This window comes from Phaseolus vulgaris, chromosome 10 (genome assembly GCF_000499845.2).
Source record: "Phaseolus vulgaris cultivar G19833 chromosome 10, P. vulgaris v2.0, whole genome shotgun sequence".
NCBI classification, from domain to species: Eukaryota; Viridiplantae; Streptophyta; class Magnoliopsida; order Fabales; family Fabaceae; genus Phaseolus; species Phaseolus vulgaris.
In genome coordinates, this window is record NC_023750.2 from 8,215,727 (window position 1) to 8,241,633 (window position 25,907).

The 25,907-nt window shown below is 35.5% G+C and overlaps 3 protein-coding genes across 4 annotated transcripts; 1 reads left to right on the forward strand and 2 right to left on the reverse strand.

Moving 5' to 3' along the window:
- Window positions 1–296: 296 nt before the first annotated feature.
- On the reverse strand, window positions 297–1,562 carry LOC137813768 (uncharacterized). Its single transcript, XM_068616190.1, has 3 exons — window positions 1,395–1,562; window positions 690–1,313; window positions 297–593 (listed from the first exon to the last, which is right to left on the reverse strand). The coding sequence occupies exons 1-3, from the start codon at window positions 1,560–1,562 to the stop codon at window positions 297–299; spliced, it is 1,089 nt and encodes a 362-aa protein (XP_068472291.1).
- Window positions 1,563–4,048: 2,486 nt separating this feature from the next.
- LOC137819285 (hydroquinone glucosyltransferase-like) lies at window positions 4,049–5,916 on the forward strand. Its single transcript, XM_068623088.1, has 2 exons — window positions 4,049–4,688; window positions 5,102–5,916. The coding sequence occupies exons 1-2, from the start codon at window positions 4,097–4,099 to the stop codon at window positions 5,914–5,916; spliced, it is 1,407 nt and encodes a 468-aa protein (XP_068479189.1). The 5' UTR covers window positions 4,049–4,096.
- A 1,337-nt stretch (window positions 5,917–7,253) lies between these two features.
- LOC137818247 (vacuolar sorting protein 3) lies at window positions 7,254–25,257 on the reverse strand. 2 transcript variants are annotated; one of them, XR_011082047.1, is made up of 14 exons: window positions 23,787–25,211; window positions 20,345–20,620; window positions 19,485–19,681; window positions 19,019–19,160; window positions 18,092–18,364; window positions 17,938–18,010; window positions 17,651–17,699; window positions 14,943–15,228; window positions 13,241–13,296; window positions 11,521–11,589; window positions 11,323–11,434; window positions 10,228–10,317; window positions 9,628–9,757; window positions 7,254–7,693 (listed from the first exon to the last, which is right to left on the reverse strand). XR_011082047.1 is itself a non-coding variant. In XM_068621546.1 (14 exons), exons 1-14 carry the CDS (start codon window positions 24,900–24,902, stop codon window positions 7,601–7,603), a joined length of 3,003 nt encoding a protein of 1,000 aa, XP_068477647.1. In that variant the 5' UTR covers window positions 24,903–25,257; the 3' UTR covers window positions 7,254–7,600. The 2 variants fall into 2 exon arrangements, 1 of the variants encoding a protein (XP_068477647.1); XM_068621546.1 differs by having other exon boundaries at window positions 9,628–9,798; window positions 23,787–25,257.
- Window positions 25,258–25,907: the final 650 nt, after the last annotated feature.

Below are 25,907 nucleotides of genomic sequence, written 5' to 3' on the forward strand. Positions count from 1 at the left end.
TCTCGGTTTTGTATTGGAACCTTTCGGGTTTTTGATAATACCTCTCGGTTTTTGTTTTCTGACATGCAAAAAATGAGACCTCTCGGTTTTTGTATTAAAACCTTTCGGTTTTTTATAAGACCTCTCGGTTTTGTATTGGAACCTTTCGGTTTTTTGATAAGACCTCTCGGTTTTTGTTTTCTAACATGCAAAAAATGAGACCTCTCAGTTTTGTATTGGAACCTTTCGGACTATAACTTTTCGACTTCTTAAATAAGAACTCCGTTGATTGAGATTTGATTTGAATGAAACACACTCTAGAGAGGGATTTCACCTGGAGTGAAAGCATCTTGATCCGAGAGGCTTGAAGTACGAGATACACTCTCGGAAGGGATTTCACCTGGAGTGAAAACATCTTGATCCGAGAGGCTTGAAGTACGGGATACATTCTCGGAAGGAATTTCACCTGGAGTGAAAACATCTTGATCCGAGAGGCTTGAAGTACGAGATACACTCTCGGAAGGGATTTCACCTGGAGTGAAAACATCTTGATCCGAGAGGCTTGAAGTACGAGATATACTCTCGGGAGGGATTTCACCTGAAGTGAAAGCATCCTGGACCGAGAGGTTTGAAGTACGAGATACACTCTCGGGAGAGATTTCACTTGAAGTGAAAGCATCCAAGACCGAGAGGTTTGAAGAACGAGATACACTCTCGGGAGGGATTTCACTTGAAGTAAAAGCATCCAGGACCGAGAGGTTTGAAGAACGAGATACACTCTCAGGAGGGATTTCACCTGGAGTGAAAACATCCTGGATCGAGAGGTTTGAAGAACGAGATACACTCTCGGGAGGGATTTCACTTGAAGTAAAAGCATCCAGGACCGAGAGGTTTGAAGAACGAGATACACTCTTGGGAGGGATTTCACCTGGAGTGAAAACATCCTGGACCGAGAGGTTTGAAGTACGAGATACACTCTCGGAAGGGATTTCACCTGGAGTGAAAACATCTTGATCTGAGAGGCTTGAAGTACGAGATACACTCTCGGGAGGGATTTCACTTGAAGTGAAAGCATCCAGGACCGAGAGGTTTGAAGAACGAGATACACTCTTGGGAGGGATTTCACCTGGAGTGAAAACATCCTGGACCGAGAGGTTTGAAGTACGAGATACACTCTCGGGAGGGATTTCACTTGAAGTGAAAGCATCCAGGACCGAGAGGTTTGAAGTATGCGAAGCATTGATGAATTTAACAGTTTGACTCTTCATATGAATAACTTCTTCATTAAGTGTTTCACTCTTGAATAAGACTTTCTTTATACATGAAAAATCATCCTTGACCGAAAGATTTTACATACAACGATGAGTGTTTAACTGCCTTGGACTTTGTCTGCTCCTTATCCCTCCATCTCTAACAAAGCGTTTCAACTGCCCAACTTGAATCAATTCTTCAATTCTATCTTTCAAAGCTACACATTCTTCTGTATGACGACCATGATTCTTGTGGTATTGGTAATGTTTACTCTGATATGCTCTTTTTGAAGTTCTTTCCTTCTTTGGTGGTGGGATTATCTTTACTACCATTGCTTATTGTAAGATTCTTGCTCCATTACTACTCAACGGTGTATATTGTTGAAACTTTAGGCTACGAAATTATTCTCTTCCTTTTCTAAACGAATGTCCTCCTTCCTTTTCACTTATCTTCTTATCATTTCCATCCGCCCTCGAAATTCTCTCAACTCTTCCATCTGCATAAACTTTGATGCACGTTATCTTAACTCATCAAGATTGGTTGCCAGTTTTTTGCAAAGACTGTCGGCAAATGGTCTCGGTTTCAGTGTTGTAATCATATGATGCATTGTGACTTTCGGACTGAGATTGCGGATACTTAGTGCTACCTTTCCAAAGCGCTCCATAAATGTTCTTAGGGATTCTCCCTTTTCTTGCCTTATATTCACTAAGGCAATTGATGTCAGATGATGTGGTCGGCTTGTAGCAAAATGAGCTCCAAACTTTTTTACTAAAGTGTTGAAACAATCAATGGATAACGGTGGCAACTGAGTAAACCAACTCAAAGCCCCTCCATTCAAAGTTGTTGGGAATACTCGGCACAAAATGGCATCATTCCACGTATACAAACTTATCTGCGTTGTGTATACTGCAATGTGTTCATCAGGATCTGTACCTCCATCATATTTCTCCATGGTAAAATTCTTCCAATTTTCGGGCAGTGGGGTTTCTATAATGGCTTCGGAAAATGGATGTCTCCTAACAGATATTCCGACAAAGATAACAGAAGTCTCTGGTATTCTCTTCCTTGTAGTTTCAAATCTTTCCTCGTTATGTACCCTTTGGTGGATATGTGTTCTTGGTTGAACAGTTTCAAATGATGTGTTTAAAATCGTCTCTTCATTCAACTTCCTTTTCATGTACGCATTCTTCGCCCTTAACATACTTAACTCTTCTTCATTGCTTTTCTTTAGTGTTTCGAACTCTCTTTGTAACTGCATGAACATAGCCATTGACATGGAATTTTGATTATCTCTCTGCTCCCCAGATTGCTCTCCACCTTGTTCTTCTCTTTGATTCATCTTGTCTTCAACCTTTTTCAGCTACTTCTCGGCCGGCGCCAAAATGTCCTTACAACTAGGACCAAGAACACTAGAATAAGATTGATAAGATCAACTCCTTTACAAATCTTCCGAACTTGGGCTGGACTCTCTCGGCTTCTCCTCAGGCTGGACTCTCTCGGCTTCTCCTCGAGTTGGGCTCTCGGCTTCTTCTCGGGTTGGGCTCTCGCGGCTTCTTCTCGAGTCGGGCTCTCGGCTTCTTCTCGGGTTGGGCTCTTGCGGCTTCTTCTCGAGTTGGGCTCTCGGCTTCTTCTCGGGTTGGGCTCTCGGCTTCTTCTCCTCACGGGTGGGTGTGTGTACCTGCAAGGCGCTTCGATGTCAAAGTCAGATATAGTTTTATGTTCATCAGATAAATTGAATCCCCTTACCTCTTGAGTTGAACCTCTATTTATAAGGCTCTCTTATTGGGCTTAAGAGTTACTTGGGTCTTTTCTTTTTGCACCTAACATTTTGAAAACACACACTTGTATATTTGGGCCCATTTTATGGGCTTTGCTATAATCACTAATTTAATTTTACTTATTTACTTTTTATATTTAACCTTTCGATTGAGACTTTCGGTCGACACTTTCGGTACAACCTTTTGGTCGAGACTTTCAGTACAACCTTTCGGTCGAGACTTTTCGGCCTAGACAGTACACTTTCCATTACAAAAAAAAATTGGTTACTATAGTAACTAAATTAGAGACCATTTTTCTATTATTGTTAAATCATTTCTAAATTGGTATCTAATTAGCAACCAAGGTTTGTGCTACCAAATTTAGAATCTAAATAATTGGTAGTTAAAACCTTGGTAGCTAATTAGATACCAATTTAGAAAGTATTTAACAATAATAGAAACTAATTTAGAAATCAAATTTGTTTTTTAGTCTCTGAAATGGTTTCTAATTTAGTCAGTATAGCAACTAATTATTTTTTTTCTTTAAAATTGGTTTTTATTTCATTATTTTATTTAGTATTCATTTTCTATTTATTTAACATTAGAGAAAAAAAAATATGTGTCTTCTGGAAATAAATAATATTATGCCTTTTTATTGTGATTTTTATTTTATAAAAAATTATTTAATTAATAATTAGAACGGTAAGGTTCGTGTACTAATATATTCATTTCTTCACAGAGAAGAGATACACAGTCACTAAATATATTTCTCTCATTTTAGGCACGATTCTTAATTTGTACACTTTCATAAAATATTGTCACTTCCAATGTTTTTGTTGAAGTTAATTACTCATTTATTGCTGATATTTCTGATGTAACCCCCCACATTTTCAAGAGTTCAAATAAAATTGTAATGTAACATAACATACAAGTTTAATTAAATTCCACAAACTGCAAGAACAAATGGTGGTTTTACAATACAATATCTCAAAACTTACAAATATCAGAAGATGTTTCAAACTAAAAGAGAGAGAGAAAGAGCAAATTAAAGAACCCTTGCATCTCTATAAATTCACCAACTTTTTCGTAAACATGAATATAGTTAATCAATGGAGGTGAAAACCCACATAGCAATAGTTTCAGTCCCAGTATACAGTCATCTACGTTCAATACTTGAGTTCTGTAAGAGACTAGTTCATCTCCACCATGATATTCATGTCACATGCATTAACCCTACATTTGGTTCACCCTGCAACAACACCAAAGCCCTTTTCGATTCTCTTCCCTTAACCCTAAACCAGATGTTCCTGCCACCAGTTAACATGGAGGACCTTCCACATGATATTCACCCTGCAATCCAAGTTCAGGTCATCATCTCTCGTTCTTTACCTCTAATCTATGATGCATTGAAGGCACTGCATGCTAGCTCAAGGCTCGCTGCAATCATTTCTGATGGTTTGATAACACAAGTGTTGCCCTTTGGCAAGGAACTCAATGTCTTGTCCTACTCATATTTCCCATCCACAGCTATGTTACTGTCACTTTGTTTGTATTCTTCTATGCTTGACAAGAGAATATCTTGTGAGTACAGAGACATCGTAGAACCTATAGAGATTCCTGGTTGCATACCGATTCATGGAACTGATCTTCCAGACCCTCTTCAGGATCGATCAGGTGCAGCATATAAACAATTTCTTGAAGGTAATGAAAGCTTCAATCTACTTTTATTTTCATTCTTTTATAACGAACACTGATGTATTGACATTGAATTACCAATTGTTTATGTAGTAATTGTAATAGTATATTAGTCATGGCTCATCTGTATTGTTAAATGAAGTTGTCAAAGTGGTTATTTAAACAGTAAAAAATGTTAAAATCTCATTTTCTTATGATAAAATCAATTGAGTTCTTTGAGGTCTTAGTGAAATGAATTATTAGATAATTCATGTTGATCTTTATGACACATGGTCAATTTTTTTTCAATTTATCAGAGGAAATAATAACAGTAGACTGTGTATTATGTTGAGATTAATTGAGTGAGACTAAGATGTTTTAGTTTTAAGACTTTGAATCTTTTGAGTAATGAAACTTATGTTAACAACTTTTTTTTAAAGGTAATGAAAGATTCTATTTAGCTGATGGTATACTGGTTAACAACTTTTTTGAGATGGAAGAAGGGACCATAAGGGCCTTGCAACAAGAAGAGGAGAAAGGAATCCCTTCTGTGTATGCAATAGGACCATTTGTGCAAGAGGAGTCATGCAAAGAGGGAAGTAATGACATAAAGTATTTGAGATGGTTGGACAAACAACAATGCAATTCAGTCTTGTATGTTTCCTTTGGAAGTGGTGGCACACTTTCTCAAGAGCAGATAGAAGAGCTTGCTTGGGGATTGGAATTGAGTGGTCAAAAGTTCTTGTGGGTGTTAAGACCACCTAACAAGTTTGGCATTATTGCAGACATTGGTGCAAGACATGAGGACCCTTTTGAGTTTCTACCAGATGGGTTCTTGAAGAGAACAGTAGGGCATGGTTTGGTGGTGCCTTATTGGGCATCTCAGGTTCAAATCCTTGGTCATGGTGCAATTGGGGGATTCCTGTGCCATTGTGGTTGGAACTCAACACTTGAAGCTGTTGTGCATGGGATTCCACTGATTGCATGGCCACTCTTTGCTGAGCAAAAGATGAATGCAGTTTTGCTAACTGATGATTTGAAAGTGGCTCTAAGGCCTAAGGTAAATGAGAATGGGATAGTGGAAAGGGAAGAGATAACTGGGATCATTAGGAACCTAATGGTGGGAGAAGAAGGCAAGGAAATTCGTCAAAGAATGAAAAATTTGAAAGATGTTGCTGATGATGCTCTGAAAGATGATGGATCTTCAACAGTGACCCTAACACAATTGGCACTGAAGTGGAAAAGTTTAAGTTAGGAATGCACAGTGTGATTAAAACTTTTGTATAATTGGTTCAAATGGAATTAAGCAACTCTTGATTGTTGAAATCAAGATTATACTTTCATATTTATCCATAAAAAAACACCCACTTAATTATCACTATATTAAATTTTAATCATATTTTATAATTTTTAATTTAAAAATACTAGATTATTATATTATTAAAGTGAATTATAAATTGGTTAATTTTTAAAATCTAATTGTTAAAATAATATATTTTAACTCACTTTAATAATATAATAATATATATTAGTATTTTGAATTAAAAAAATATTGGAAGTATGATTACAATATTATTAATATAATGGTACTGGTTTTTTTTTATGGAATTTTTTTATCAATTATATTGAAGTAAAACAGTTTTCTATAGAAATATTGTGTAATCCAATTTTTGTTAGACATAATCTCACTTATACTACCAAAAAAGAGGGGCGTTGCAATTGTGTCTCGTAAATTTCTATCTTAAAACTAAAATGGTGGCTTATTTAAATAATTCATATTTTTTATTAATATAAATTGTGTGAGTTTAAGAAATAAAATAGTGAGAATGGTTGGTGACCAAGAAGTATAATATTTATTTCATACAAATTGTCTCGATTAATTTCTAACAATATTAAAACATATTATTAATTATTCTAATCATATTTATGAATTAAAAGATTTTCTAAACTTCTCTAGATATCTATTTTTTTTATCTTATTACGCAACTTTTTTAGACATTAGTTATATTTTTAAGCAATTAAAAAACATTGTTTAATGTTAATTGATAAAAAAATTAACCTAATAAAGTCACTTTTTATGTAATTTTTAATACTTTGTAATGTTGATGGACAAGAATTCAAGTCTTGTATTATGTTTAAAACTTTTTTTACAATCATTTAAAAATAACTGAAAATTATAATTTAATTTTGTTATAATTTTTCTACAAAATTATTTTTGTAAAAAAATTATTAATCTTTAAATTAAATGGGAAACTTATTTCAATCAGTAGAGGCCAACATTCAGCCCTACTGAAAAGTACCGGAAACAATTCTAAAACAAACTTTCTACTGTTATCATAAAATACCACAATTGTGTGTGTTAGAAAATCAGCTCAATAAATTGTAACAAAATGAAATACACATTTAAAACAATTTAAAATTAATCATAATTATAATAACCTGTTTTGTAATTAACAGTTATTATTTTCCTTTATACTCAACTGCTTTTCCTTCACTTCAAAGGAAACACTTTTTTTTCTCATCTGTCCACTAATTTGAAGAGTGAACGATGAGATACTCTCAGAGAACTCATTGTCTGTATCAGAGATGCAATGAACTAAAACGGAAAAGAGCTGATTATTATATGCAAAAATTTACATTTTACACAATCAAATTTACAAAGCAATTTGCCGAAGTGGGATGAAGGTATGTTGGTACAGTGGAGAACTCAACAGATATTTACAGTACCATCATGGGATGATAACTATATCAACTTTTACTCTTTTAGTGAAGAAGGTTAGAAGCTGATCCTCAAAGCTTTTTACTCTAACCCGAGCAATCATCATCAACGCATTTCTTTTTCCAAATTTTGGAAGAATTTGGAGTGGTATAAGAAATGGAAGCTGCTTCTGGGATTCAACCAAGTGACAGTGGCATCTAGTGACGACATAGTTTAAAGATCATCTACTCACGAGACAACCTGGTTTAAATAGGATGTCTTCCTTAAAATTACGGCCTGAGACAGACACTGACTCACCTTGACGACGGTAACACTACAAAGGATTAAAAGCATAAGTGAGAAAATTAAATTCTTCAAGTAGTGGTAGGAAGAAACACAAATAAACAAAATATAAGTCAATCAGAAATATTGATCAATGTTATTATGGAAAATTTTCTTCCTTCAAAGCATGAATAGTATACAATGAATTTTTGAAAAAATCTAGCTGGATTATCATACTAAACAGATTAATTACCAAAATGACGGAGCAATACTTCGAGAATGAAATCGATGAGCTCAAAAAAGTTCTATAAAGAAATGGATAAATAAGTTTAGCAGCTACATTTACTGTGTTGCAGTGTTGGATGTAATGGGCTTAGGTCCACCTCTTTGTATTCTCTTATTTATAAATACATAACCCTTATGCTCAATTCATAATAGGGATTCAACCTATGTCTCTCTCTTATTTTAATATGTCTCTCTCTTATTTTAACATGGTATCTAGAGTTAGGTTTAATCCTTGCCTCCACCGTGAACCCGCATACGCTAAATTTTTATTTTATTTTTTCAAAAATTGTTCCTTTCTAATTTTCAGCTTTACTCCAGCCACGTTGCCCGGGGTTCCTGCCTCATCCTTTGTTTTCACCACCACTATAGAGACTTCTGCCACCACCGCCACCATTTTGGTCTGAAGACACCAGTGTTGTGATCATCAAGGCCAGGTAACCACCACAAAGCAAAAATCGCGTCACCCTTGCCACCACCCCCGCTTCCTGTCGTGTGTGGTGACACATCCGGCTTCCCCTTTGATGGCAACCACCAGTCTTAGATTCGTCTCTTCATCCTTTTTCTGAATCTATAATTTTCATCTTATGTTGATGATATTGTACTTACAAGCAGTGATCACCACGACACTCACAAGTAAAGGAACACCTTTGGTAAACTCAAATATTTCTTGGGGATTGAGTCCAACAATGGAATCCTTATCTCTCAAAGGAAGTATGTATTGGATATTTTAGAAGAAACTAGGTTAATGAATTCAAAGTTTATTGACACACCCATGAATCCCAATGTCAAACTCCTATCTACCTAATCAGGGGGAGCCATTCTTTCTTGAGAAGTATGGAAGATTACTTGGGAAATTGAACTATTTTACATGTACTCATCCTGACATTTCCTTTGCAGTCATGAGTCAATTCCTTAATTCTCCATGTGCAAATCATTGGAATGTTGTCATTCATAGATTGAAGTACATTAAAGATTCTCCTGGAAAAGGTTTGTAATATGAGCACAATAATCACACTAAAATTGTATGGTATTCAGATGCTGATTTGGCAGGTTATCCTTCTGATAGGAGATCCACTTCCGAATATTATGCCTCCGTTGATGATAATTTGATCTCTTGGAAGAACAAAAAACAAAATGTTGTGACAAGATCTGTTGCGAAAGTGGAATATAGAACTATGTATCAACTATTTACAACCTTATTTGGCTTAAATAGTTACTTAAAAGAGTTGCAATTTGGAGAGGTCTTCATACGTGACAGCTAAGTTGCTCTTCATATTAGCTCAAATCCCGTCTTTCATGAAAGGACCAAGCATATTGAGATTAATTATCATTTTATTCAATAAAAGATTGTATTTAGGAATATTAAGACTGAGTTTGTTAATTCTAATGATCAACTAGCAGATACTTTTACTAAATTACAACGATGAACTAGAATTGATTATATACGATTTATATGCACCAGCTTGAAGAAGAATGTTAGATGTAACGAGCTTAGGCCCATCTCTTTGTATTTCTTATTTACAAATACACAATAGGGATTCAGCCTATGCCTCTCTCTTATTTTAACACATAGGAATAAAGATCAAGTGTCCTAAAATCAAACATTTGACAAAAGCATAGCAAGATTGTGGTGAGACATGGAAGGTTGGGACAAAAATTCTATTTAAGGCATGAATTGAGAGAAGAGTTCGAGTAACTAACCTTGTAACATACAACAGTGTCATCAGGATACATTGCAAATAGCTTCGTACCAAGGCGTGCATCACATGAATCACATAGACTCTCATCATCAATTTGCACATGCCTTGACCTCTCCTCCAATCTTGATAATCTTGCATCAATGTCCACAGCACGAGATAAATTATGCACAATCTGAAAGAATTTCTTACTAAGATCACAAGCCCATAATACTTGATTGTCAACAGAAAGAAGCAATCAACCTTGAAACGACAAAGAAAAATTAATCTAGGGAAGATACCACATAGGAGTTATTGGTAAAATTAGTTTCATTTCAGAAATTACTATGAATTTGGTGGTTTACATCCATATAAACTGGTGCTATGCTACTGTAAAGACTATACCAAAAGTATCTTACTATATAAACCATACACACACATTGTTCCATAAGTATTTAAAAAACAATTATATTTGCCAAAATCTTGCAGACTGGTCTAAAAACCTAACTTCAAGAGAAGTTTCATAACTTAGGATTACTGATTATTCTTGACAGAAGCCACTACACCCTGAGTGGACTTTAATTCTTTTTTTCTCTATCACACGGAAAAAAAAAGATGCAAGTACCTGGCCTTGACGATGATGATGAACTCTGGCCCTGAACATTCTTAGTAAAGTATCAGAAGCAAGTTGAAGTGGCATATCTGGAGATAGTTTCTGCATTATAAAGCCAACAAAATTTAATTTATGAACCACAAAATGACAAACTGCATGTAAATAGATAGTCTTTGATTGCAGAGAGATATATCCAACACTGACAATTATAAAACTTAGCATTTTCAAAATGCCCATGGAGTGGCTTGCTTTGCAGCTCCATTGAATAATTTATAATATAACTGTTTCATAAAAAGTAATAAAACTATTCATGAGACATCACCTAATAGTTTGAGGTATTAAAGACCCCGTGACAAACACTAGAATTCATTTGTTGCAACCACTATTTTTCAACACTAGTTTTGAATTTCAACATGATCTGAGTTGTACCATGCATTGTTCAATATCCCAATATCAAACCCAAATCATCTTGCATAAGCAGGAACCTTTAATACAACCATCTACATGCCTTCACCTAAGAGGTTATTGACAATAACATTAGATAAGAGAGAAGGTAATACAACTCTTCAATCCTTACCAAAGGGCTGAACAAGTTTAAAACCTGATTTTTATGTGGGGTAATTATTTATTTATATTAGTAATCTAAAGGTATTTTGCCAATGTAAAACTCACCGATATAATACATCATAGGAATCAACCCAATTAAGAGAAGTCTTTCAAGTTCTATACCCGTAGGCCCAAAAGGAAAATAGTGTCTATTCAGAATTAGCTATTTTGGAGAGTTCAAGTAGAGAGAATTCTGTTATAGGGGAGGGAATCAGAACTGAAGGAGAAATTGTGGAATTGGGAATTGATTGGAGTCCAAATATCTTCTGTCTTGGGGGAGAGCATTGCTCACATTCATCTTTATATTTTTCCTTCACTGCTAATTAAATAAAAATCATGGCGTTCTCTGTTAGGAATTATCCTAACAGGTACACATATTTTCATGCTAACAGATCCTTTATTCATTTACTGTGGAGTAGGGTGCAAAATATGTACTTCTTGCAGTGGAATATAGATGTTGCAAACAATTTGCTTCAAAACTTAATATAGTGAGTTTAGTACCTCTAAAACTTGCAACGGATCTAACGATTCTCCATGATTGTGGAGTAGGCGAACAGCAGCAGTAAACATGGGATCCTTCCCATCTTGTGGGTCCAAATACATTTCAAGCAACCTGAGGACAATAAACAAAAGAGCATTAAAACAAACTTGTTAAACAACCCCAGCATAAAAAAAATAAAAGGGTAAATGGGCACAAACTGCATGTAGGCATCAGCCCTTCCTATCTCAGCACAATACTGCTCAGCAGCTTCACTGTCTTCTAGTTTCCTGGGAGTCAACATATAATAATAATATTAATAATAAATTAATAATAAAGAAAAAAAACTACTTGTTGGTGATTAACACATTGTATGCCCATTGGTTTTTCTGCGTGTTTAATGTTATTCACATTAAACCTCACTATCCTAAAACTATGAGAATTTGAGAAATTCAATTGTCTGCTAAAATACATATCCAATGGAACCATGCTGATTGCAGATATCCCAACTTTAGACAATCACATTACTCTGCACAAAATATGGTAAATTTATATTTCACCAATACTTTTAAAGGCTTTTTTCTTTACATATTATTGGAAACTGCAAGCCTTGACACCCTAAAAGGATAAATATTTGCTAAAGAAGTTATCCATATTCATGTTTTCGATTTTGTCTACAACAACCAAGCCTTATCCCACTTAAAGAGGACAGTCAAATATATGGATAAAGCATCTTCTTTCACCCCAATCAAAAACAATTTTTTCAATAAATCAAATTATTGCAAGGCCAGTTCTAGTCACATTTCTTCCTAGTGTACATAATAAAATCAAGATTCCAAAAGCACAGCCTTTGGGCTCAAAACTCCCCCTGCTCCAAAAAGATATTGCAGTCTAAGACGGAATCAAAGTTCAAAAAATATAAAATATTGCTCTTTGAATGTCCATGGGCAATTGATCACGAGAAAATCCCAGGTTTTTTCTTGCCTTTTTTGGTCTACTTATCACCCACTTCTATTGCAACAAATTACCCTGTTTTTGTCTTTGGTTCTGTTCTCATTGTTTACTATTTTATATCCTAAAAAATGCACACAAAAGCAGCACTATTTACTAGAGCTTTCTTGCTTGGGTCTATTGGGTGTTGGTTGTTTCTATATTTGCTATTACTCCTTTCATTCCTATTTATAAGACCCTTTCATAAATTGGTCAATAATTTGTATTGTTGTTCCAAAATTAACCTTGTTATATTTAAAGCCAAAGTAGTTGAGTGAGACTTTGATATCTGTGAGTCCTTATTTTTTCAAATCAGAATAGGAGAGACGAACCTTATTTTATTCATTTCAAATATTTATTAAGTAAGAACATGTCAATTACTTAAGGGCATTATAGGAAAAATAGTTAATGCATCATTCAACTACAAAGGAGTCTTATAAATTATAAAAAGGGATAACAAATTTTCTGAAATGAGTCTTAATAATTATAAATAGGATACATAATAAGTAAGATTCCAGTTCACTAGTGGCTTGTTAATTCGGACAACATAATATCACATTTAAGCAAAGTTCATGAATATACACCTTACTTGATAAATTATCCAGGGCATGCAGATGTCATTGTATGTGAAAATAATGTGTATATATACCTAAACTACTTGTCTGTCTAGAACTGAGGAGACGGTTATTAGCAGTTCAAAATAAAAATAATTATGTATTCTAATCTCTAAGAGTCTGTTTGCATGTCATCCTACAAGATGATGAGTAAGCTAGTTTATTTTAAAATATTTACACTTGAATTTTGACGTTTTTGACTTGTTTAACCTTTAGAGTTTTAGCATTATGACCTTATTATTTGCTCATTTATGTATGGGTTTAACTTGTACTGCCACAGCTTTGACTGAATTTATATGAAAGCTAGTGCAATTTCTGAAGCTAATTAAACACTTACAAAGCCAAAATTTGGAGGACCAAAGTCTCCTGCCCCAGTCTTCTATACAGAATAGCCTGTCAAGTAAAGAAAAAATAATAAAAGAAAAAGTAAAGAATGTTAGACATCCATTTGAACCTGAGGGGGCTTATAACCGCACCCTCGCAAAAGTCTACTATTACTGCTATAGATATTAGGATTAATTAGACTGATTATATTTATATTATTAGCCAGAAATAAGGTAACTGAATATTCTGTAATTATGACCTCAGTATTTTGTAATTATATTTTCTCTCCTATAAATTCAATAGCTGTGTTGTGGTCTAAACATGCGGAATTCATCTTATGCTCTCTTGATTCTCTCCCTCAATATGTTATCTAGAGCCTAACAAGAGGCTTAGGATATCCCAGATGAACCCACACCATCAACATCATCTCCTCAAGACTGGCCTATCCTCATCATCAGTCTAGCAACCATCAAAGGATTCATGTGCTGCCCCTCTGTCTCTCTAGGATTTTCTCCCACACACTGCTCATGTCCACAGGGTGCGGTGCTGCATTCAACTTTTGTTCCTACCCCCATTAGCTGGCCTTTGCTCGCCTCTCTATCCTCTACACATATTTGGTCTCAGCTCAGTGTTTGAATATCCCTTTGCCACTATTTTGTCCTGCTCTCTGCCATTGTTACTGTTAGGATACTGCTTGGCATTTTCTTTCTTCTTGCTAACCAATGGCTACCTAAGCCACTGTGAATTCTGACACTCAAATTTCTACCAGCCACATCACTGCATCTCTCTCGTCCAAGCTGATGGATGTTGATTATTCTGCTTTGGTCTCTCCCAAAAACAATAGACCACCACATAAGGACGACCCTAGTGTGAACATTGTCATCGGGGACACAATTGATAAGTTTTGGACTGAGCATGGTTGGCCTCGCACTACCCAGGTCGTTCAATGTTCTGCCCCACCTTCAGCTTCCATTTCTCCATTGCCTTCAGATCCAGTCTCATCACCTTCAGATGACAACTTCCTAATATGGTATGAAGATTGTCAAACCTTGGGCTCCACTGCTGCTACTGTACACATTGGTAATTCATTTGTTGGCATCATTGCTAATTCCTTTGTTGGCATCCCTCATTCTTTGGGCCCTTTGGTCCTTGATTTTGGGGTGTAATAAATCATATTTCCTCTCTTTCTACTTCTGGTTATTTAGCTGTTATCACCATGGCAAATAGTTCTCAAACGTAGTCCTGAGGTGTTAGTATTATCCATCATCTTCCTTCTCCTTCTACTCATAATATCTTTTATGTCCCTACAGCCCCCTTCAATTTATTGTTTGCCATTAGTAGGATATTAAGTATACTACTATAAGCTGTTAGAAGATTCTAGAGATCTCTATGTGATCATTACTTTAAGTTGTGCTAGAATCTTGTAAATATAGTAATAGTAGATATTAGAATGAATTCAATTTTTTGTATATTTATATTATTAACCTAAAATAGGATAACTGAATATTCTGTAATTATATCTTCAATATGTTGTAATTATGTTTTCTCCCCTATAAACTCAATAGCTTTGTTGTGGTCTAAACACATGGAATTCATCCTATGCTCTCTTGTTTCTCTCTCTATCTCTCAACAATTATAGAGAACCATTTTGGTATCACTTATGCCAGCATTGGATAAACATTATTTAGGATAAAAGTCAAAAGTCTCAAAATTACCTTCTCTAACCACAATTCTGATCCTTCAATCAAATAAAGAACTTCTTCTGGATCATACAAGTCCGAGGATTGCAAAAATATCTGCAATCTTTCCCTGACAGGAATGTCAAAGATTGAGTTCTTCAAAGCAGCCAAACTTCTTGTCTCCATATTTTCACCATTTAGATTCTCAGAGATATTTTCATATTCAATGACTTCAATTGCTGATTTGGCAAGTGAGAGGGCATACAACGTATGCAACTGTGTATCATTACAGTCCTGGTCTTCAATCAACCACTGGAGATACCTAAATACAAGGAACCATGTGTAAACTGAAGAATCAGAATTTTAATAAATAAAAGAAAAATGTATATTGTGATGGCAAGAACAACCTAGAGTTATTCTATCAAATAAAATTTGGTAAGTGGATCAACCAACACCACCGGGCTCAATCAAAACAAAATTTTGCAGTAAAACCATCTAGAACAAGAACATTTTTTATGGTTTATCAAGACCAGGAGAAAAACTGTATGGGACAGAAAATAGGTGTCCTCGTCTTCAGGGGGAGAGTTTAAGAGAGGAAGATGATGAGCCTTTTATATTCCAAATACCAGTTATTAAACCACATGATGATACAAAGTTTGGAAAAAAACTGGTGTACACCCAACGAGGAAAGGTTATTCCAGGATCAAAACGTGCTCAAGAGTTCAACCCTATATCATTACATAAGGTAAATGTGTCTGACCCTATAAATCTTAATTCTACTAAATGTGATGATCTTACTAGTAATGAACTCCCTACTGCAGAACCTATTGCACGGGTAGACAGAATTTAGATCTCCCGATTGCTCTTAGAAAAGGAACCAGAGCCACTAAACCACCTTACTCGATAGCAAGTGATCTATCCTTTGAAAAATTCTCACTCACCCATAGAACCTTTCTTACAAGCCTAAATACCACAACCATACCTTCTTCTGTATCTAAGGCATTAATTGACAAAAAAATAACCACAAGAAAAAACCCTGTCAGGTGCAAGTGGGTTTACACAATAAAATACAAGGCTGAAGGGACTATTGAGAGGTATAAGGTCAAGCTGGTGGCTAAAGGATTCACTCAAACTTATGGAGTGGATTACTTGTAGACCTTTGCACCAGTTACAAATATGAACAAGGTCAAAGTAATTTTGTCTTTGACAGCAAACTATGATTGGAACTTGCATCAATTTGATGTGAAATATGCATTTCTACATGGAGATCCTAAAGAAGTAATATACATGGAAGTACCACCTAGGTAAACAGGGCAGATTAAGGCCAACACAGTTTGCAAGCTAAGAAAAGCACTATATGGGTTGAAACAGCAACCTAGAGCATGGTTTGGGAGATCTACCAAATTCATGATGAGCCGTATATACAAACAGAGTCAAGTGGACCACACTTTGTTTATCAAGCATTATGATTCGGGGGGAGTAACAATTCTATTGGTCTATCTATGTGGATGATATCATTGTTACTGGAATGATGAAAAGGAGTAACAAAGGTTAAGCCAATGTCTTGCCAAAGAATTTGAAATCAAGACTTTAAGAAAGTTGAAATATTTTCTGGGAATTGAAGTTGCCCATTACAAGAAAGGAATCTTCATATCTCCACAAAAATACATTATTGATTTGTTACAAGAAACAGGTCAAACAACCTGCAAACCAACAAGCACACGTGTTGATCCAAATTTAACGTTGGGAAGTGCAGAGGATGATGTTGTTGTCGATAAAGAAATGTACCAAAACTTGTGGGAAGACTTATTCATCTATCTCAATCTAGATCAAATATTGCATTTGTTGTGAGTCTACTCAACCAATTTATGCATCGACCAAAGGAAGCACATTTTCAAGTTGCTCTTAGAATTGTCAGTATTTGAAAGGAACACCAGGAAATTGAATTTTATTCAAAAGAAACAAGAGTGCTAGTTTGAGGCATATACTGATGTTGATTATGCAAGTTCAGTTGGGAATAAGTAAACTACTGGATATAGTACCTTCCTTGGTGGAAACCTAGTAACTTGGAAGAGTAAAAAACAAAGTGTGGTAGGTAGATCTAGTGCTGAAGCAGAATTTCGGGCAATGGCTCAAGGAATATGTGAAATATTATGGCTGAAGATTATATTGGAGGACTTAAAAGATAAAGTGGGATGAACCTGTGAGGTTATATTGTGACAATAAATCTGCAATCAGCATAGCTCACAACCCAGTGCAACATGATAGAACTAAACATATTGAAGTGGACAGACATTGTATCAAAGAAAAGCTTGACGGTGACATGATTTGCACTCCATATGTGTATACTCAAGGACAGCTTGCAGACATACTTACCAAGGGGCTAAACAGCGGTAACTTCGAAAGAATTATATCGCAGTAACTTTGAAAGAACTATATCGAAGCTAGGAATGGAGAACACTTATTCACCAGGTTGAAGGGGAGTGTCGAGATATTTTAGGAACTTTCAGATTTGATTCCTATTGTTTTTTAATTCAGTATATTGGTTGTATTTTGTTTTTATTACTAGCATATCAATCCCACAATCTCAGGGATTTGTTTCCTAGAATAGGCAGTGCTTGTTTCCAAATTTATCAAATCAATGTATGTATATATATAAGATGTAAGTGATGAGACTGAATAAGAGAAATTATTTTCTTCTAAGCTTGAGAAGTATACTGCAGACAGATAACACAGTGACATACCTCTGTAAAATTTCTACCTTTTGTGGATCAATGGTTGTTACAACTTCATCTGTAGTGTGAAAGGAATAACACATCACTGGTGTCAGAAATAAAACAAACTTAACAGAAATAAAAACATAACATTGACTATCATATCAGAGAACCTTTTGGCAGAGTATATTAGGCATTGTATAATATTCATTAAAGCAAGTAGTCCAAACTAGTCAAAATTTCTCTCAATAAAAAGTAGCAAAGCATAATAACAATCCAAATAACGAGCACAAAATGCTTATAGAATCAAGGCCAACCAGGAGAAAGATGGATCTCTCGTTTCTCTGAAGTTAAAACTTTGACTGCAAGAACCTGGCTAACATCTGCAATCTGAAATGAAAATATTCAAAACAAGAATAATGACCTAATCAGATTATCAAGTTGGAACAACGAACTTCTAAACACTCATACCCATCCTAAATGTTCTAGAATCAACTCTTGGTCAGATGATTCCTCAAGAATCTTTGAAGCTTCAGCTGCAGCAATTGCCCTGCCAGAAATGAGGCTTTCCCTACTATCCTGCGTGCTATTCTCCAAAGCAGGGTCTTTCCACAGGCCGGATGAATAATTTCTCGCTAGGATGCGCCAAATAAGCACAGCTTTTGAGCTCATTCCTTTACTTGCACACAAGAAGGCAAGTGTCCGTAGGTGCCCAGACTCTTCTAACATCTGTTCCAATTCCTCCTGCAAGGAAAAAGTATTTCATAAGGTCATTTTTAAAGCAACCCAGGTAATTCCCATTATTTCAAGCAACCTAATTTTTCATTAAAAGGCAGCATAGATTTAGAAAAGGGAATCTTGTCATTTCCTGTTCATGCTTGTGGTTGACATTCAAAGTAGGTTAGGTTTTTGGTTTCTTGTTTTCATTTTGCTATTGATGCTATTTTCTTTCCATAGAGCTTCAAAAATGATCAGACCAGGAACAAGAAAAAGTAATTCCTCAAATCTACTTAGAAATAATATCTACAATTTCATTTACTACATATTTTTTACATTGCTAGTTACGAAAATGTATCAAAATCACTACAATCAAATAATTAAATACACATTAGAAAATGTTCAGTTCATGTATAATCCATTAAATGCTTAAAACTTTTAAGAATAATTATTTTGGAAGTAGCACCTATCATTGAGTGTTTAGGAACTACTATCATATTATAGATACAAATGTTCTGCATAACCTAAGCATCATTCAATAAGACAGTCAATTTCACTTAAACAATTTCATCGTGCCACCCTCTATTTCTCCCCTTTAAATTCAACAATAATAACATCCAGAACTCAGAGCTCATGTAAAATAAAAATATGGAAGCCACAATAACAGTAATTTGCACGTACCACAACACACCAGTTTGTAGAAGACGCCAGCCTCTCCATGTCCTCAACACAATTTAGAGCTCTATAGAGATACATTAGTAGAGTGTCAACTCCCTCCCTGACTGATTCTGCTAGGTCTTTTTCTCGACAGGCCTCCAAATACCTAAACACATCATTGATCAACAAAGCTGGTTACAAAAACAAATCAAAGACCATAACAACAGACATAAGAAAGCCTCCACAAAACAATATTAATTTACAATGGTATTTTGAAATGGCACTGAAACCCAAAATATTTCAACTTTCAAGTATATTCCTATCTTTCTCCACCCAAACTTTCCTTTATAATCTGCCAAAAGTCCTGATACAGGATATAGGAACTTTTTGTTGGTATCTGTATTGTATCAAATTATCTGAGTCTGCAGAAATATAATCAACATCCAAAGTTGAAACAAATAAGTGAATAACAACAAAATTGAAGTCAGACCTACTAATGTTTTTGATTGCTGATTTCAACAAATCAGCTCTATTCGCTGGATTGAGAAAAAGATCATTATCTACCATTGTTTCTACACCTGCTTTCCTCAGAAAAGAAGCTCTTTGGATTGTCATCAAACCATCATCTATAACATCTTCAAGAGGGGCTGGTGGAGGATGCAAACCCCAATACCTATTCCTAGGAACCTACAAAAACCAGTTTGAAAATCCGTACCACATTCATACAGCAAAAAATTTAAATATTTGAATAATTTAAATGTATTAAGGACATGTACCACATTTCACAATATAGCACATGATCTAATAAAAAAAATAGTAGTTAATCTAGTATATTTAATTGAAAATCATCAAGCGCATCAAATAGCCCAAGGTATCACAAAGTGAATGAACTTCAACCAATACAAGTGTGTTAAGCAAAGCTTTTTAAGCTAGCTTCAGGCTCATTTGACTAGCTTATTTTAATATCAAACCTACTTGATAAAAGAACTCCTATCCATTAAAATTATTTGTCTAGTTTCTAAAATATTTTGCTTCAAATATCTCTGTTTAAATTTGAACAGAAAATAAATCTTGATTATAATATATCCAGTTTTGAATATTTTTTCTTCTCCTAAATTTTGATTAGAAGAGATTAGAAATTGATATATGAATAAAGATCCAGTGGTTAAAAGTAAGGCTCTAGACAACAACAGTTAAAACTGCCAATCCAAACAATAGTTAAAAACTAACGGTCAAACCAAAAACACTATCTTGTCTCGAAACTAAAACAAAAGGTTGCAAAATGAAAAAAAACACAATTTTGAAACAAAACTTAAGGCAGTAATATAAATAGAGACAAACACAATGTACCAGTAAGGACCATCGATTTGGATCACGCATTATAAATGGGAATACTTCAGAAGGTTGCATAGTGTCAGAAAGCAAGAAGTGGTCCACTGCTTCTTTAAAATGCAAGTCAAAAAGCAAGAGGAATCCCACTTGAGCATGAACAAACGAGAGCAAATCTTTTGACATTTCCCCTTCTAACTCAAGCTCCTCCACCAAGGATATGGCTCCCTTATAGTTCTTCTTCCTCAGAAGGTCTTTTATTTGTTCTACAGAAGGTAATTTCTGATAGCACACTACCTAGAAAGATATGGGAAAAAAATTGAATATACTTCAATGAGCTAGGACTACGACTGTTCAAATTAATTTTAATTTGACAACAGAATAAACTAACACGACATAGGATCTAATAATTAATTGAGGCATGATCAACAGTTAAAATTTTTAAATGACAATAATAAAACTACAAGTAATAGAATAATAAAAAACCAAGCAATATCACTTTGTGTCACAACATCTCTATTTTGCATGGTGTTTACAATCATGCCTGGTGCAGACGCGTTGGAGCACAGAACACCCAAGAATGTGAAAACTCTTAAATAACCTCACTTAATGATCCTTTTGTATTTGGGTATTTTGTCTTTTTAATTTATTTTATTATATTAAACAACTTATAATAAAACACCAACAACCACAAACATTCACTCATACCATACATTGTCTACTTCAGCAATCTCTCTCACGATAACCCTTCTTCCCCCATCGACCACCCCTCTCAAGTGACCTCCAATCCAAGGACTCTATTTGAAGTCATCTCTTTTCCTTTTGTTATCTTTTTCTTTTTATTTCTTTTGTTAGAGATATACTTTTCTATGACTTTGTAATATCTAGTTGGCTTAAATATGTTTAGTCCTCCAAATTGGGGGCACTGTTTCTTTTGGCCCACCAATTAAAAAATTTCATCTTTTAGTCGTCCAATTTCGCAAAATGATATTTCTAGTCCCTGGGATTAGACAGCATTAGTGATGTCATTGATGTAGTAAATGGTGTACTCAACATTTGTTACGCGAATTTAACCGAGTGACATAATTTTTTGAAAGTTTAATAATTTTTTGTTGAATGAAAATGTCCACTTCGGGTCCTAAACACACAAAAGAACACGAAGCTCTCTTTCTCTAACCTCCATCTGACTAACCAACTCACCTAAGGCTCTCTTTCTCTAACCTCCATCACGTCACTCGATTAAACCCGTGTCACAAATGTTGATTAAATCATTGTTTGTCACATCAGCAACTCATTTTTGGAGAATTATTGTTACTCAATTTCTTCTTCATCTCAAGTCTCTTATTGACTCTCTTTTGTTCAGTTGGAGAATTTCAAAGGAACATATGGATTCCATTCTTGAAGGACTTCCTCTAGAATATGATTTTGTTATTGCACTTATTGAAAGCAATTGATACCATTACTATTGAAGAAGTTGAAGGTTTAGTTCTTGCAAAAATTGCATTTACGGAAGTATAAGAAAGGATCATATTCTACTCTTTCTCTCAATATTGCTTAAGATCCATTGGCTCATTCCTCACATATTCATCATGATCAACAAAATCAACATAACAACATTGACCAAAATACTCAGTTTTAACATACAGATTTTTGTGGTTCTAGACGAGGACGAGGAGGTTGCTATTGCTGTTGAGGAAGAGGCCATGGAGGTTGTAGTTCTATGTAGTGCCATGTTTGCTTCAAATAAGGTCACACTGCCCTTTTACATCTTCACAAGTTTAATTTACAATATCAATATTCTTCTGTGACCCATACATCTATTGTGCCTTGAGCGAATTCCTCTCAGCAGCCACTCCTGGTCATTTTTTAACTTTACATTGGCCTCAGACATCTAACATTCCATATCAATATATTCATCCCACTCAACCACAGGCTATGGTTACAAATACTGAACCATCTACATCTCAAACCTGATTTCCGTATTAAGGTGTTTCCTATCATGTAACAAATTTCGCTCAAAACATCCAACAGAATGCTCCTTTGAAGTATCTAATCAGACTTTTGTAGGCAATGGCAAGGTCTACACAGACACTCTTCTGGTTCCACTACCTTCTCTTCACCCTTTAATCTGAAAATCCACTTAACTCTCGATAAACTTTTACAGGTTCCTTCAACTAACAAGAATTTAATTAATGTGAGCAAGTTTGCTCAAGATAACAATGTCTATTTTGTGTTTTTTTTTTCCAACCATTGCTTTGTCAAATTTCAAAAATCCAATGATGTTCTTCTTCATGGACATGTTGGACCCGGTAAGCCTCTTTCAGTTTTCAAGTCTTCAGTTTATGCTATGCCTCTGAATATTGTTATCTGTTCTAGTTGTATTAATACCACTACTTCCAATAATTGTACTACAAGCAGTGCCTACAGTTGGCATCTTAGATCAGGAGATCATAATCTCAATGTACTACATACTTGGCATCTTAGATTAGGATATCCCATTTTATAGTAAAAGTTCTATGCCTTTTTGTTCAGCATAGTGCATGGGCAAAGCACATAAACATTCTTCTCAAGCTTCCTTAACTACCTATGAATCACCTTTTGGAATAGTGTATAGTGACTTGTGACGACCTTCCCCTGTTCCCTCTTCTAATGATTTTTCTTATTACATTTCCTTTGTGGATGCCTTTTTTCACATAATTTTTCGTCTCCCGACTATCTGTTCATGGAAGACACTTACAACCAATTTCAACTCCTTTCCCAACTCTCAAAGCTGAGTTTCCCATCGCACACTATGTTCTCTAACTTCTAAACCCTGTTTTAATGTTTAGCTCTATCCTGTGTTTGAGCATTCTCTGATCTGATCTCTCCTCTATTCTGACCTAGTTCAACCATGCCCACATTGAAGCCTTCAAGTTTGCCTCTGTTCTGATCTTGTATTGGTGTCTATGTTCACGTTTTGCTTTGTTCATCAGCCACACGCCTATTTTTGTGCTAGGTGACATTTTAATTTTACACTATATTAAAATTATGTATTTTATATGTTGACCTTTTTATATATTTATTAAGCAATGTAATGTGATGTTTAATGAGACGAAATTCGTTAATTTAACCTAGGATTAAAATCAATTACAAGCTATTAAGCACCTATACTTGCATTTTGTTTATGCATCCCATACAAATATTCTCATATAATTCACCTATATGTGTATCTATGATGTATCCAAGTCTTTAAGTTGTGAAAAAACAACACAGCAAACTACGAGACAGAAGCATGCATGTAAAATTGCAATCCATCGTTATTATGAACTAGTCCGTATTCAGATTACCTCAACAATCCATTATTCCAAATATACCAAAAAACCAGCAAACCGACCATCCAAGCTCGTATCACAAGTATATGATCAATCAATGGTTATAATCTAATTTATTATCACCATGTCACTAGATTCAAACTAGAACATACCTTGGTAGCAGTGGCAACAACAACAAGCTTCCCATCCCTATCTTCCTCACTAGCAACAACACATCGCCCAACTCCTTCCCCACCAAACGGCAAAACCTGAACACAGCCACCATATCTCTTATGATACAACTCAATCTTCCCATCACTCACCACAACCACATAAGAACCAATCTCTCCAACCGAATCCAACCCATTCCGGAACACCAGACTCCCTCCCACTGGCTGCCCATGTGCGTCAACAATAACCCCCACATTGTCCACCAACAACAGCACCCTCCACTCCTTGTGCAAAAGCTTCAACCTTGGCGGCCGCGACACATCCGGCAGCGAGAAGATCACACTGCTCTGCCCAGTTACACAGGAAATCAACCTATACCCATTCACAGTACCAACAACAATAGAATCATTAAGCCACACCATGGCACTAACAACCCCATCCACACACTGAATCTCCTTCAAAACCACAAGAGAGCCCCCACCACCATCATCCCTCTCACTTTTCCCATTCCTATTCCCCAAGACAAGCTCCGCAATAATCAACCTCTTCCCAACAACAAGCGCAAAAACACAACCACCCTCACTCTGCATTTCACCCTCCTTCACTGAGTTCAGTCTCAATTTCTGAAACAACCCTAACCCCGAACCTAGCCCCGAACCCAAACCCAAACCCACACCCTCGGATTCGCCGTTCCTGAACCGTCTCCTCGTGACCAACGATACTCCCTTCGAGAAACTCAATTTCGAAGCGCGATTTGAGAGCTCCGAGTCCACCAAGAACAAAGCCCCATCGGAGAGCAACAGAACCTTCCCGCACTCCTCGATCACCGAAATGCACTCCACTGCGGCGTCGCTCACCGAAACGCTCCGTAGGAACGAGAGCTTCCGCAGAACGGCGTCGTTCGGGGCGCCGTCACCGTCGTCGGTGTCCACGGAGAGGGAGAAGAGGGTTCCCGAGTGAGTGCCGACATAGAGGACAGCAGCACGGTGCCGTCTCGCGTGCGGCAGTGTGGCGAGTGCGAGCGATCGAATGGAACTGGCGCGTGAGTGGGCGGTGAGGTCGAACTGCGCGTGTGGCTCCAGAATCACCCGAGCCATGCTGCTTTCAACCTTCGCCATTCCCTAATGTCTCAACCTCTGAGAGTTTCGTGTTCAGTTCACAGAGCAAGTAACTAAAAGTCAAAATCACCCAATTTTTAAATAAATAAATATTCACATAACTAAATGTGAATATAAAAACACTGTTTTTGAATCCGGCGACGATAATTTTCCCCCTAGCGCCGCCGATTACCGTCGAAAATATTCCGGCAGCGACGGCGGTGGTCGCTGAGGTTCCGTTCTCCGACGCGCTGTCTTTGTCGGTGGTGCAACTGCTCTCGGTGGCCGGAGCTGAAAACAAAATTATCTAAAAACGCTCCATAGGGATTTTTGTTTTGATTTTATGACTTTTATATACACACACTTTATAATTGCTTCGGTGTAATTTTATAATTAGGTTTAAAATAGCATTATTCTACTGTAATATGAATTTGTTATATAATTATATTTTATAAGTTTTATTATGTCAACTTCACACGCTAAATTAATGTAATTCTCTCTTAATTTGTTATAGATTTATGAAATATATAAAAAAAATTTAAATGGATTGAATATTCATTCGAAAAAATTGTTGGGAGGTAAATTAAATTCATTTTTTATTAAGTGGATAATGATAGATCAAGAGTTTTAAGTAAATATTTAATGGATTAAAGCATATTAAAAAAAAATTATGTAATTTTTTTTATAATTTAAAATAAAATATATCTTTTTCAACAATTTTGTTATCATTACTCTTTGATTTTCAGTATTTTTTCTACTATAAATTATTCCACTTAAATGTGCCAAGCATAATTATTCAATTCAAAATTAGTGCCTATTCCGTAATTTCGATCTTATTTCATGATATTCTATACTTTTAATAAAATATTAATAGTTTAATTCAATTTTAGTATTCAATTTTGACACTTACGTAACTTTTTTTATGAATTCTTTTGTTTTCATTTATCATGTCATTTTTTTAAGTTAACAAATTAAATAAATTTGACCAATCTTTCAATTGAAAAGCAATTAAATTTATATGATGAC

Bases quoted from the DNA above. Each gene is read 5' to 3' on its own strand.
- LOC137819285 (XM_068623088.1), top strand. From the start codon at position 4,097: ATGGAGGTGAAAACCCACATAGCAATAGTTTCAGTCCCAGTATACAGT. The intron at 4,689-5,101 runs GTAATGAAAGCT...TTTTTTTTAAAG, and splicing joins ATATAAACAATTTCTTGAAG to GTAATGAAAGATTCTATTTA.
- LOC137818247 (XM_068621546.1), bottom strand. From the start codon at position 24,902: ATGGCGAAGGTTGAAAGCAGCATGGCTCGGGTGATTCTGGAGCCACAC. The intron at 17,700-17,937 runs GTTGGCCTTGAT...TTCACACTACAG, and splicing joins AGAGATCCATCTTTCTCCTG to ATGAAGTTGTAACAACCATT. The intron at 10,318-11,322 runs GTACTAAACTCA...TTTATAATGCAG, and splicing joins ATCCGTTGCAAGTTTTAGAG to AAACTATCTCCAGATATGCC.
- LOC137813768 (XM_068616190.1), bottom strand. From the start codon at position 1,562: ATGGTAGTAAAGATAATCCCACCACCAAAGAAGGAAAGAACTTCAAAA. The intron at 1,314-1,394 runs GTTAGAGATGGA...CTTTCGGTCAAG, and splicing joins TTGGGCAGTTGAAACGCTTT to GATGATTTTTCATGTATAAA. The intron at 594-689 runs GTATCTCGTTCT...CTCTCGGTCCAG, and splicing joins GTGAAATCCCTCCCGAGAGT to GATGCTTTCACTTCAGGTGA.